The sequence below is a fragment of the Podarcis cretensis genome, assembly GCF_951804945.1.
Source record: "Podarcis cretensis genome assembly, chromosome: 9".
Taxonomy (NCBI): domain Eukaryota; kingdom Metazoa; phylum Chordata; class Lepidosauria; order Squamata; family Lacertidae; genus Podarcis; species Podarcis cretensis.
Window position 1 is genome coordinate 12879152 of NC_137178.1, and position 12560 is coordinate 12891711.

General features: G+C 45.7%; 1 protein-coding gene across 1 annotated transcript in view; it reads left to right on the forward strand.

Annotated features, from left to right (window-relative positions):
- The first annotated feature begins 7856 nt into the window (after positions 1-7856).
- CFAP299 (cilia and flagella associated protein 299) overlaps positions 7857-12560 on the forward strand; it is a 353732-nt gene continuing 349028 nt past the window's right edge. Inside the window, exon 1 of the mRNA XM_079991227.1 lies at positions 7857-8022. Coding sequence (XP_079847353.1) covers positions 7903-8022 — 120 coding nt within the window. The 5' untranslated portion in view covers positions 7857-7902. The remainder of the gene's footprint in view (positions 8023-12560) is intronic.

The window sequence follows — 12560 nt, forward strand, 5'->3', positions numbered from 1 at the left end:
CCCCCACCCAGCTACGCCGCAGCGGCCAACAACATTGGAGGCGATGAGATGCAGAATGTGATGGCTTCATAGCACTTGTTTTCCTCAGTAAACATTATAGGGAAGAAGAGGGGACTTGATGGTTTCATTGGCAGCTCCAATGCCTAGTCCTACCCGTCATGGCTTCAGTGACATTCAAGTCAGAGCAGGTGGGAGGGGTTGTTGTTTAGTCACTTAGTTGTGTCCGACTCTTCGTGACCCCATGGACCAGAGCACACCAGGCACTCCTGTCTTCCACTGCCTACCGCAGTTTGGTCAAACTCATGCTGGTAACTTTGAGAACACTGTACAACCATCTCGTTCTCTGTTGTCCCCTTCTCCTTGTGCCCTCCATCTTCCCCATCAGGGTCTTTTCCAGGGAGTCTTCTCTTCTCATGAGGTGGCCAAAGTACTGGAGCCTCAGCTTCACAATCTGTCCTTCCAGTGAGCACTCAGGGCTGATTTCCTTCAGAATGGATAGGTTTAATCTTCTTGCAGTCCATGGGACTCTCAATTCTTCGGCGATCAGCCTTCTTTATGGTCCAGCTCTCACTTCCATACATCACTACTGGGAAAACCATTGCTTTAACTATACGGACCTTTGTTGGCAAGGTGATGTCTCTGCTTGGGGAACCTTATTTATTTATTCATAAAGGGTATTTACAGACTGCCCTCTCAGAAAACATCAGGGTGGAGTAGCACAGCATCGTAAAAATCTTTTAAAAATCCGTTCAAAACTATCGTTCTGTATTGACCAGCTACTCCAGAAAGATTTCAAATTGCACGGACCAGAATTTATGGTGCAGGTAGATATATGTGGGAGGAAGCAATCTTCTGAGTGATATCACAAAGAGCTCAGATCGTGAACTGATTCAGCATATCGGATGGTACAAGAGAGATGTAAGAAACACAGCTGTCATTTCCTCCTTTTTTTCACTGATGCAGAGAGGTTTCTAATGGATATAGATCAGGGGTAGGCAACCTAAGGCCCAGGGACCGGATGCGGCCCAATCACCTTCTAAATCCGGCCCGTGGACAGTCCGGGAATCAGCGTGTTTTTACATGAGTAGAATGTGTCCTTTTATTTAAAATGCATCTCTGGGTTATTGGTGGGGCATAGGAATTCGTTCATTAATTTTTTCCAAAATATAGTCTGGCCCACTACATGGTCTGATGGACGGTGGACCAGCCCACAGCTGAAAAAGGTTGCTGACCCCTGATATAGATGTATGCTTGCTGCTCCAACTGTGCTCAACATAGCATCATTTTTCATGTGACCTATTTTTCTCTTTGCTAAGACTAGAATTCTGGAGTTAAATGCCAGTTCTGACCCACCAGTGCAAATACACCCCCCCCCCTACTCTCAGAGCACTGTGCGGCTGTAACTAAAAACCTACCACAAAAGGTGGCCCTTTTCCTAAGCTCATTAGTTACCTTTCAGCTAGCCTTCATGGGGCTTTCTCCCATATTTTTGCGCAAACACTTGCAGCGTGAGTTACACTAATAACAGGAAGAGAAAGCTACAAGAGAGAAAAAGTCACATCAGGTTATCCTCGCCACATGCTTCCAGACCATCAGACGGTAAGAGAAAAATCTCTCCGGTACTGATCAGGCAGGGCGAAGATTCAACTTGCTCCTTAGGGAAGCTCTTGGGAAGGCAAATGGTGGATGCTGTCGCTCAGGAGAGCTCCTTGAGACTTTGAAATTAGATTGTTGAACTGTTATGCTGGAAGAGAGCCGTGTGTGAGACTTCTGATGGCACCTCCAGGAAGTTTGCATCTGGGGAACAAAGCTGGCCCTACCATTAGACAGGCTGGGGCAGTCTGCCTCCTAGAGATGGCAGATCTGGGGAATAATTGAAGCAGGGGTGCCAACTTGAATAAAATAAAGGTAAAGGTAAAGGGACCCCTGACCATTAGGTCTAGTCGTGGCCGGCTCTGGGGTTGCGGCGCTCATCTCGCTTTAGTGGCCGAGGGAGCCGGAGTACAGCTTCCGGGTCATGTGGCCAGCATGACTAAGCTGCTTCTGGTGAACCAGAGCAGAGCACAGAAACGCCATTTACCTTCCCGCCGGAGCGGTACCTATTTATCTACTTGCACTTTGATGTGCTTTCGAACTGCTAGGTTGGCAGGAGCAGGGACTGAACAACGGGAGCTCACCCTGTCGCAGGGATTCAAACCGCCGACCTTCTCATCGGCAAGTCCTAGGCTCTGTGGTGTAACCCACAGCGCCACCCGCGTCCCAAATACTGCCCCACATAATCACATGCCATGGCACACATATATATGAATGGCAATGCACATCAGCTTTGGGGGCCCCTGGGCCCCTCAAATATTTAATTGGGGGAGGAAAAGGCACCTAGGAGTTGGTAGATGACTTGAGTTATCTGCATTTTTGTTTTGTTTCACTAGAATCCCTGTAATGGTCTTTGAAGGTTTAAGACCAGAGTGCATTGGATCTCTTTATTGTTAAAACATACGTCGCTTATCTGTGTTGAGTGATCCAGAGGATGCAGCTTTTCAGTTTTAAACATCAGGTGTACTTTCCTGAATCAAACTGAGCTCCACCTGGTCCATCTCTAGCTGCAAGAACCCCAGCAATCAACAAGCACAATGGATTATATTCTATGCTAATCAAGCTCAGAGGAGACCCATTGAAATAAATGGATGGAGTCTATTAACTGGCATGCTCAAAGTTTAAATTAGTTGGATATTTCACCCAGTTAAGGTCTACAAAAAATGGAGCCAACGGACCACAATCCAGCTACTCCCCCAGCCCTGTGTTAATTTATTATTATATTTTAACCATCAAGCAGCGTGTGTGAGCCCTTTGAAAATTTTTTTGTCTCAGGCTCTGGCAATATCAGCCGTGAGTAAGACACTTGTTTCTGGTGCCTAGCCTTTTGGTTTTATTCTTTTAATTTCTAGAGAGAGCTTTAAAAGGAAAGAAATGTGCATTATGGTATCTTATTATAGAACTAAAATACCTGGATGTAGACTAAGAAGGTAACAGAAAAAAGCGCCACACTTAAGGATCCGGGCAGCTCACCAAAATTGGGGATGCAATCCTATACCCACTGGCTTGGGAGTTAACCCCATTGAATTCAATGGGGCTTACTTCTGAGCTTGCAACTCTGAATTAGGACCAGCCCAGTAAATTTCGGCACCTTAGGCAAACCCAGTGGCGTAGCGTGGGTTGTCAGCACCCGGGGCAAGGCAAGTAATTTGCGCCCCCTAACCCATGGATTTGCGCCCCCTAACCCGTGGATTTGCACCCCCTAACCCTAACCCCCAGATGTTGCGCCCGGTGCGGCCGGCCACCCTGCACCCCCCACGCTACGCCACTGGGCGAACCACAATATGGCGTCCCTGCCAAGGAAGAAGGGATGAGTGAATAACAAGCGGAGCAGGAATCAAATCGACCTTACCCAATATTAAAGTGGGAATCAAAGGCCATTGCATTGGGGGGGGGGGGAGGGACAGGAATATACACAAAGTATCAAATGTGGTGACAGTAATAATAATGCAACAAAACGACAACACCACAAACTGGCTTATAAGTATAAAACCAAATTTACTAGAATAATAACTAGAATAGAGAGAGACTTGTAACCATTCAAGCAACAAACATACTAAGGTGCCATGTGCAAAACAAAACCTGGAGATACTGAAAACATGGAGTGGATAAATGTACAACTGTATCTTAACAAGTTACATGTGCAATAAACGTTATACAGACTGGATAAATGAACCGTTCAACAAGTAGCGTAAGTCCAGTCACAGAATGGCAACCCCGTGCCGCCACAATGGCAAGGGTAGCACACTGGAGAATATGAAAAAGTTTTTCAAAGCTGTTTTTTCAAAGATTGAACTGGATGAGATGTTCTTCAGTGGGTCTTGAGTTGGAAACACAAAGCCGTATGCGTGGATCAACCACAGGAAGGCAAATCAAAGCCACCGCCCTGGTGAGAATAACACAAGTGGGCAAAAGGAGACCTGTTCTCCGGAGATATTACAGGTTTCGCTACATGCTTCATCAGTCTGAAAAGCCAGTCATACAAAACAGTTTGCTCAGGATAAAGAAAGTATTCACAGGCACAGGGGGGAGAAGGGGCCTGCTCTGAATCAGAGCCCAGGAGACTCCAAAGGGCAGCCCCTGTTATTTCCCCACTGGGGTGTGAGGAGACCAGCAGCACCTCCTATTCGCTGAGAGGCCACTGTTAAGGCGGCACATGGTGGGGGGGGGGGCTGCCGAGTAACTGACAGATCTGGCCTCCAGGATGTGCACTGCACATGTTGTTACCACCACCGCAGTAGCAGCGCCAGGCAAAGCACTTTTGAAGGCTAGATCTGCTGCCCCTGTGGCTCTTGCCACCCGAGGCAGTTGCCTCAACTTGCCTCTAGGTGAGGCAGCCCAGCTCTGAACCACAATGCGGGAAACTACAAAAAGTTTCCTTAATACTTCAGCGTCAGCAAATCAATTTTAATTGTGCTCTGCCTTGGGAATCTTCAACTGAGAAGCAGGTTAAAAATAACCTTATTAAATAAATAAACAGCCAACGGTCACAGCGTGCTTTGAGCTAAGCAGTTCTCCAATACGGCACAAAAAGTGATGATCTTCCGTAAGGAATTGGTATGTCACTGATGAAGCCTGACACTCAGTTTTTGTCAGGGATCGGCAAGGTTCACCTCACTTGGACCGCTTCACTCCAGCGGAGATCCCTCTGTGAGCCAGATTGTGCACGCACATGAGCGCCCGCTATTTCCAGTGTCTGCATCTGCGCATACGCGATTTCCGGCCCCGCGGAAGCAAGTCCCTGCGCCGTGCTGGTTTAGCGCAGTGCAAGGGAACTCGCCAAGCGGGCGGATTGGTTCGGGGGCCAATTAAATGACCCCCGTGGGTCGCTTGTGGCCCATGGGCCTTAGGTTGCCTACCCCTGGTTTATGCGTTGGGAGGTACCACTCTTACATAGGCGTGTTTACTTAGAACTTGTATGGGATTTATGGGTTAAACCACAGAGCCTAGGGCTTGCTAATCAGAAGGTCGGTGGTTTGAATCCCCACAACGGGGTGAGCTCCCGTTGCTCTGTCCCAGCTCCTGCCAACCTAGCAGTTCGAAAGCACATCAAAGTGCAAGTAGATAAATAGGTACAGCTCCAGCGGGAAGGTAAATGGCGTTTCCGTGTGCTGCTCTGGTTCACCAGAAGTGGCTTAGTCATGCTGGCCACATGACCCGGAAGCTGTACGCTGGCTCCCTCGGCCAATAAAGCGAGATGAGCACCGCAACCCCAGAGTCATCCACGACTGGACCTAATGGTCAAGGGTCCCTTTACCTTTGCCTAAGTATACCAATTAAGTATGTGGGTGGTGCTGTGGTCTAAACCTCTGAGCCTTGGGCTTGCTGATCAGATGGTCGGCGGTTCGAATCCCCACAATGGGGTGAGCTCCCATTTCTCTGTCCCAGCTCCTGCCAACCTAACAGTTTGAAAGCATGCCAAAAAGTGCAAGTGGATTAATAGGTACTGTTCCGGCAGTAAGGTAAACAGCATTTCCGTGTGCTGCTCTGGTGTCTGTGTTCCATTGCACCAGAAGCGGCTTGGTCACATGACCCAGAAAAACATCAGCTGTGGAAAAACATCAGCTCCCTTGACCTGTAAAGTGAGATGAACGCCACAACCCCAGAGTCGTTCGCGACTTGACTTAACTGTCAGGGGTCCCTTTACCTTTAAGTATGCATTGGGTTGCATCCTTTCAGGCAGGTTTTCTGCAGGGTAAGGTGTGTCAAAACCCATTGATTCCACCCCCCCCCATAGGTTAGGTGCACCCGACTTCCATAGGACTGAGCTATTGCTTGAGTGCAACCCCCATGAAGACAGTGGGCCCTATCCTGAGATTCACTTAACTATGCATTGGCTCAGGCTGCACAGGGTACTAAAGAGATAAAACTAAACATCAGAAATAACTTTCTGACAGTAAGAGCTCTTCCTCGAGAGGTTGTGGGCTCCCTCCTTGGAGGGATTTTAGCAGAGGTTAGGTGGCCATCTCTCATGGATGCTTTAGTTGAGATTCCGGCATTGCAGGAGGTTGGTCTAGATGACTCTAGGGCAGGGGTCAACAAATGTTCTCAACAGGGGGCCGGTCCACTGTTCCTCAGACCTTGTGGGGGGCCGGACTATATTTTTTGGGGGGAAATGAACGAATTCCTATGCCACATAAATACCCCAGATATGCATTTTAAATAAAACCACACATTCTACTCATGTAAAAACACCAGGCAGGCCCCACAAATAACCCAAAGATGCATTTTAAATAAAAGGACACATTCTACTCATGTAAAGTTACAGATAGGTAGCCGTGTTGGTCTGCCATAGTCAAAACAAAACAAAAAAAATTCCTTCCAGTAGCACCTTAAAGACCAACTAAGTTAGTTCTTGGTATGAGCTTTCGTGTGCATGCACACTTCTTCAGATACACTGAAACAGAAGTTTCCAGACCCTTCTATATAGTGAGAAGGTGGGGAGGGGTATTACTCAGAAGGGTGGTGGGAATGGGTGATTGGCAGATAGCTGTGATGAGCCTGTTGACGACTCTTAACGACTGCAATAGGTCTTACAGGAAAAAGCAAGGGGTGAGAAGGTGAAAAATGGCTTTGTCATGTATAATGAGATAAGAATCCAAGGTCTTTGTTCAGACCAGGACTCTCCATGGTTTTAAGTTTGGTGATAAGTTGCAATTCAGCAGCTTCTCTTTCCAGTCTATTTCTGAAATTCCTTTGTAGTAAAACAGCTACTTTGAGATCTTGTATAGAATGTCCTGGGAGATTGAAGTGTTCTCCTACTGGTTTCTCTGTCTTGTGATTGGACAAACAGGCCAGACCTTACGCCAAAGAATAAACGGACATAAATCAGACATCAGGAATCACAAGACAGAGAAACCAGTAGGAGAACACTTCAATCTCCCAGGACATTCTATACAAGATCTCAAAGTAGCTGTTTTACTACAAAGGAATTTCAGAAATAGACTGGAAAGAGAAGCTGCTGAATTGCAACTTATCACCAAACTTAAAACCATGGAGAGTCCTGGTCTGAACAAAGACCTTGGATTCTTATCTCATTATACATGACAAAGCCATTTTTCACCTTCTCACCCCTTGCTTTTTCCTGTAAGACCTATTGCAGTCGTTAAGAGTCGTCAACAGGCTCATCACAGCTATCTGCCAATCACCCATTCCCACCACCCTTCTGAGTAATACCCCTCCCCACCTTCTCACTATATAGAAGGGTCTGGAAACTTCTGTTTCAGTGTATCTGAAGAAGTGTGCATGCACACGAAAGCTCATACCAAGAACTAACTTAGTTGGTCTTTAAGGTGCTACTGGAAGGAATTTTTTTTGTTTTGTTTTTACTCATGTAAAAACATCCTCATTCCCAGACCGTCTGCGGGCCAGATTTAGAAGGCGATTGGTCCGGATCCGGCCCCCGGGCCTTAGTTTGCCTATCCATGCTCTAGGGGTCCCTTTCCAGCTCGACGATTCTATGATATACAGGTGGGAGGAAGGTCCACTGAAGGCAGAACGGGACGTACCGCGGAGAAAAGAATAATTGCGGAGAATAGAAACTGCTACAGAATGCAGCCCTTAAAAAAACAACACACCGGGGAGCTGAGCGCTCAAACCAAATGCTATCAGTTACGCGGGCTGACTCTTCGGGTTCCATTCATAAGAAAAGCGCTGGCGAGCGATTGGTCGCTTCGACGCAGAGGGCGTGGCCAGCCACCAGTACCGCCGAGCCGATTGGCTGCTGGGAGGAGAGTGGGCGGGGCTTCCCCGCGGCAGGGAGACGGTTGCCAGGGACGCCGCGGCCTCTGAGCCTGCGCAGCGTCGGCGATGGCGGGCATCGAGGGCGAAGACGCCAGCGCCACTTTGGACCACATCCTCACCCAGTTCAACACCTATGAGGATTACCTGGATTCGCAGATCACCACGCAGGATCTGTATTACTTGGAGGCGAGTGTCTCTGTGTTGTTTTTTTTTTTGGGGGGGGGGTGGCTCGCACTCCTGAGAGTCGAGAGGTCGCCTGAGCATGTGCAGAGTGCATTACAGCCCTGGAGCCCGGACGGGGTAGGGGAGAAACCCTAGCAGCTTAAGGAGCAACTGCAGAGCAGGTTAACTTTTGCCAGCTCCCTGCTCTGCTTTTGCTGCAGTTCTTCTCCCTGAGGGGAGGGAAGCCAGACTATCTCTTGAGGACCAGCCTCCTCTGATACGCAGTAGCTGGGCTTCACGCCAGACTTTGCAAAAAAAACCCCTCCCACCCACTCAAAAAAGCCCTCCCCCCAATTTTTTTTATTGATTTTCACAAAATTGTAAACACACTAACAAATAAATAAACAAACAAACATGAATCTAACCTTATGAAAACTTATTAACGTTGTTAAGTGACTTCCTCGTTATCCCCCTAATTGAATTTCAATGCATATCATTTTAACGGTTTTCCAAATCAAAATTCTTAGAATCTTAACTTAATCACTTAACGTCGTTCTTTCTTCCCCATTCAACATTCAACATAATTCGTCACATTACATATTTAAATCCTAAACCTAACTGGTATTTGCAAGCTCTTCCCAATTAATTTAACTTAACGTATTTAACTAAATAATCATTAATTTTCATCCATTCTTCCTGGTACTCCTCCTCATTCTGGTCGCGGACTCGTCAGGTCGGCTAGCTCTGCAAAAAAGCCCTTTTTATTGTGGGGGAGGTGATTAAAAAGCAAGTAAAAACACACACACACATGCTGGACTGACTTGAATTATTTTTGGGCTATTGAGGGAGCAATGTCTGTTTTGGAACTTTTTAAAAAAATCTTCTGGATAGTGAGCCTTCCATTTACTGTGAACACCCTGCTGAATGTTTTCTATTGATGCCATAGCAGCCAACTATTTTTTTTTTAATGTTTTTATTAACAATTTCCACACAACAGCATATCCAAACATATCATTTTCATTCTCCCCCCATCCCCTCAAACCCTCCCTCCCCTCCTCCAAAGACTTCCCTCAGCTCCCCTCTCTGATTTCTCAACACGTATTATTCTCTGGATGTTATAAAATTATACGAATCCTTACATTATCTGTCTACTGTTGTAAACAAAAATTGCCCTTTTCCCTTATGGGGTATCCAAGAGCCCATATAGAGTCCTTACATAGGTTCCCTATTGGTAGGAGAAGACAACAGAGGCCAACCAGAGAATATTGAGAAGCAAATTGAGCCAGTGTGGTGTAGTGGTTAAGAGCGGTAGTCTTCTAATCTGGGGAACCGGGTTCGAGTCTCCGCTCCTCCACATGCAACTGCTGGGTGAACTTGGGTCAGTCACACTTCTCTGAAGTCTCTCAGCCCCACTCACCTCACAGAGTGTTTGTTGTGGGGGAGGAAGGGAAAGGAGAATGTTAGCCGCTTTGAGACTCCTTAAAGGGAGTGAAAGGCGGGATATCAAATCCAAACTCTTCTCTTCTTCAAAAGCAGCTAATAAGCTTGATCTTTATTGAACTGTTGCCAACAGGGTGCTCCCCTCACCTGCAGGAGAGAGGAGGAACCCCGAAAAATGGTGCGCAAGGCCTTATAAAGACTTTTGAAATTGCCACCCTGTAGATCAAGACCACCCCCAGAAACATCATGCATACATCACAGAAGGGGTGTAACCTAAGACCACCCCTCAGATACATCATACCTACATCAAAGAAAAGGCGGTCTTAAAACAGAAATTAGAATGTTGTTTTTCTCCTGTCTGGCAGGTTACTTGATTGGATTACCTGGGTAGCCTGGCCAGTCTTTCGTAATGATAAATACTTAGTTCCTGAGCCATGTCACAGGTTCACACCCTATTCATATCTTAAATGTGCCCTTAAGACAGGATTTGTGAGGAAAGAGACAATGGGGAGGTTTCCCATTTTGACCTTGTAGAGAAAACATTTGGTCAGTTTGGGACAGTTTGGGAATCAAAATGGTTCCAGGTCGGTCTTCCTGTGCTGATCTATGTATGTGCTTGGTTGGTACAATTATGAACCTTTAACATATATCTAAGACCTCAAAATTCCTATCACACTACCATGTTATCAAGCAATAAATTTGTGTATGTTTATACAAAACCTGCCAAGGAGTCCAGTTCATTCAACTGTGACTTTAAAGAAGAATGGGGACTTTTTACAAATTATTTAAAAAGACAACATAGCAGCCAACTCTTAGTGATCTACACTCCCACCCCCCAATTTTTTTTGAGGGGGCCAGGCCCTCCCAAAATTAATGGGCATTGCCATTCAAATGGTGTGCGTACACCGTGTCATTTGATCAATTATGCAGGGCGGGGCTTATCTGCTCCCCCGCCCCCATTTTACTCAAGTTGGCTCCACTGATTGCTGCAGTGGGTGGCTGGCTGTGTTAATATTCTATCTATATTGTATCTATTTTTATTTGTTTATTTGTTTAATTTCTATACCGCTTTGTATTTTTAAGAAAAATCTCAAAGCAGTTTACAGCATATGAAATCAACAAGACATAAATCAAACCATCTGAAGAAAGTCAAATATAGAGTATACAGTCAAAGCAACATAACAGAAAACTAAAATATTATCTTGAAGATTTCAAAGTTAAACATTACAAAGGAGGTCAACTACAGAATGCATATTTAACGTAGTAGGCCTGGGTGAGTGTGGGCCCCGTCACCTAGGCCAGGTGGAATGGGCCTTGCAGGGAGCGGCCTTCTCACTCACAGCCGGGCGATGTTATATACTGCCATCACACTATATCAAGCCTCTGTACACTATAAAACATGGTTTAAAATGTAATAAACAAACATGGATCATCATTCAGGCAACTATTGATTATTATTATTCAGTTCCTTTATATCCCACTTTTCTGCATATATAAAACAATACAGTTAATATGTATTTTTAGGGCGGGAAACAATCAGTGTCGATAAAAGCAAATAAAACAGTAGGGAAGGAACAGTTTTCAAAACCAATCTTAAAGCTGGAAGAAAAGGAGCCTGTTGGATCTTTCCAGGGAGGTAATTTCATAGTTCTGGAACCACCACCAAGAAGTCTCCGCCAGTCGAATAAAGATGGCTCAGAGAGCAGCACCTCCAAAGTAATCTTGCAGCCCAAGCAGGTGAGACAGTTCTTAAGATCACCTGGCCCCAGGCTATTAGGACTTGGCAAATACCAGCACTTTAAATTAAGCCTGGAAATTAATATGTAAGCAATGAAGTTGGTATAATATCCATGCGATCTGCTCTGACTGCCACATTCCTGGTAACAAGTTAGCAGCCAAATTTTATACCAGTTGTGGTTTCTGAACTGTCTCTTAAGGCAGGCCCATGGGGAGAACATTGCAGTAGTCCAGTCTAGGTATAACCAGGGCACAGCGACTATAATGGTACACAAGGTGTGACACAAACTGCCTAGCACAGTGCAAGGCCTTCCCCTGCTTACCGTATTTTTTGGTCTATAAGACTCACTTTTTCCCTCCTAAAAAGTAAGGGGAAATGTGTGTGCGTCTTATGGAGCGAATGCAGGCTGCACAGCTATCCCAGAAGCCAGAACAGCAAGAGGGATTGCTGCTTTCACTGCACAGCGATCCCTCTTGGTGTTCTGGCTTCTGAGATTCAGAATATATTTTTTCTTGTTGTGTCTTATAGAGCGAATAATATGGTAACTGTGCCATTCTGAACAGCCCAACCCTTTTCAAATGCTTTGCTGTCTTTGCAGTGGAAGTTGCCTGTTCTTTCCTGAACTTAAGAAAAGAGTAATCTTCCACAAAGAAAGTCCAGCTTTCAGCAGCAGAGACTAGTTCTGTCTCCTTTCCATTCTGTAGACTTGAGGAAAGTGCAGCTTCTGACTTTTATCAATAAAATGCTAAACGTAGGAAGCATTATCCTCCAGGGGCAAAAGTCAGTTTTTGGAAAAAGTCCCGACATAGTTTAATCCTGCAGGTTTTTATTATCTCCTCTCTCCTCTCCTGACTGCACATCATATCTCGTCCTTGCCCTTCATTAATCTCTTTTTGTTCCCTTGTTCCCTTTCCTGTGGCTTTCCTTTTTCGTTTTCTCTAATATGCTATGCCATGTGCTTTGACAATGAGACTCCAAGGGCGAGCATGTGGTGCAAGCGTCTCCAAGAGATATTTAAGAAGATTGTGGAGAATGTGGAGGAAAGTTGGGGCAGGCAAGGGACTAGAAAGGGGAAGAGATGAGTCATAAGACTGACAGGACAACTGACAGCTTAAATCAGGTGTGAGGATGTACACGGGTTAGTGTTAGAATTAGATATATTAAATATAATTAGCTGCTTCAGTGGAGCAGTGAATTAAGAGCTCACTGCAAAAACAATCTTTCCGCGTGGTTCTTTATGAAGAGGAATGCTAAGCTCTGCTCTTGAGATTAAAAATGTGGGAATATGAAGGATAACAAAATTGGAAGGCTGTTTTGGAGCCATTGTGCATTGGCATTATTTTTCTCCATAACAGCAGAGTTGGAAGGCATATGCAGTTGTCCC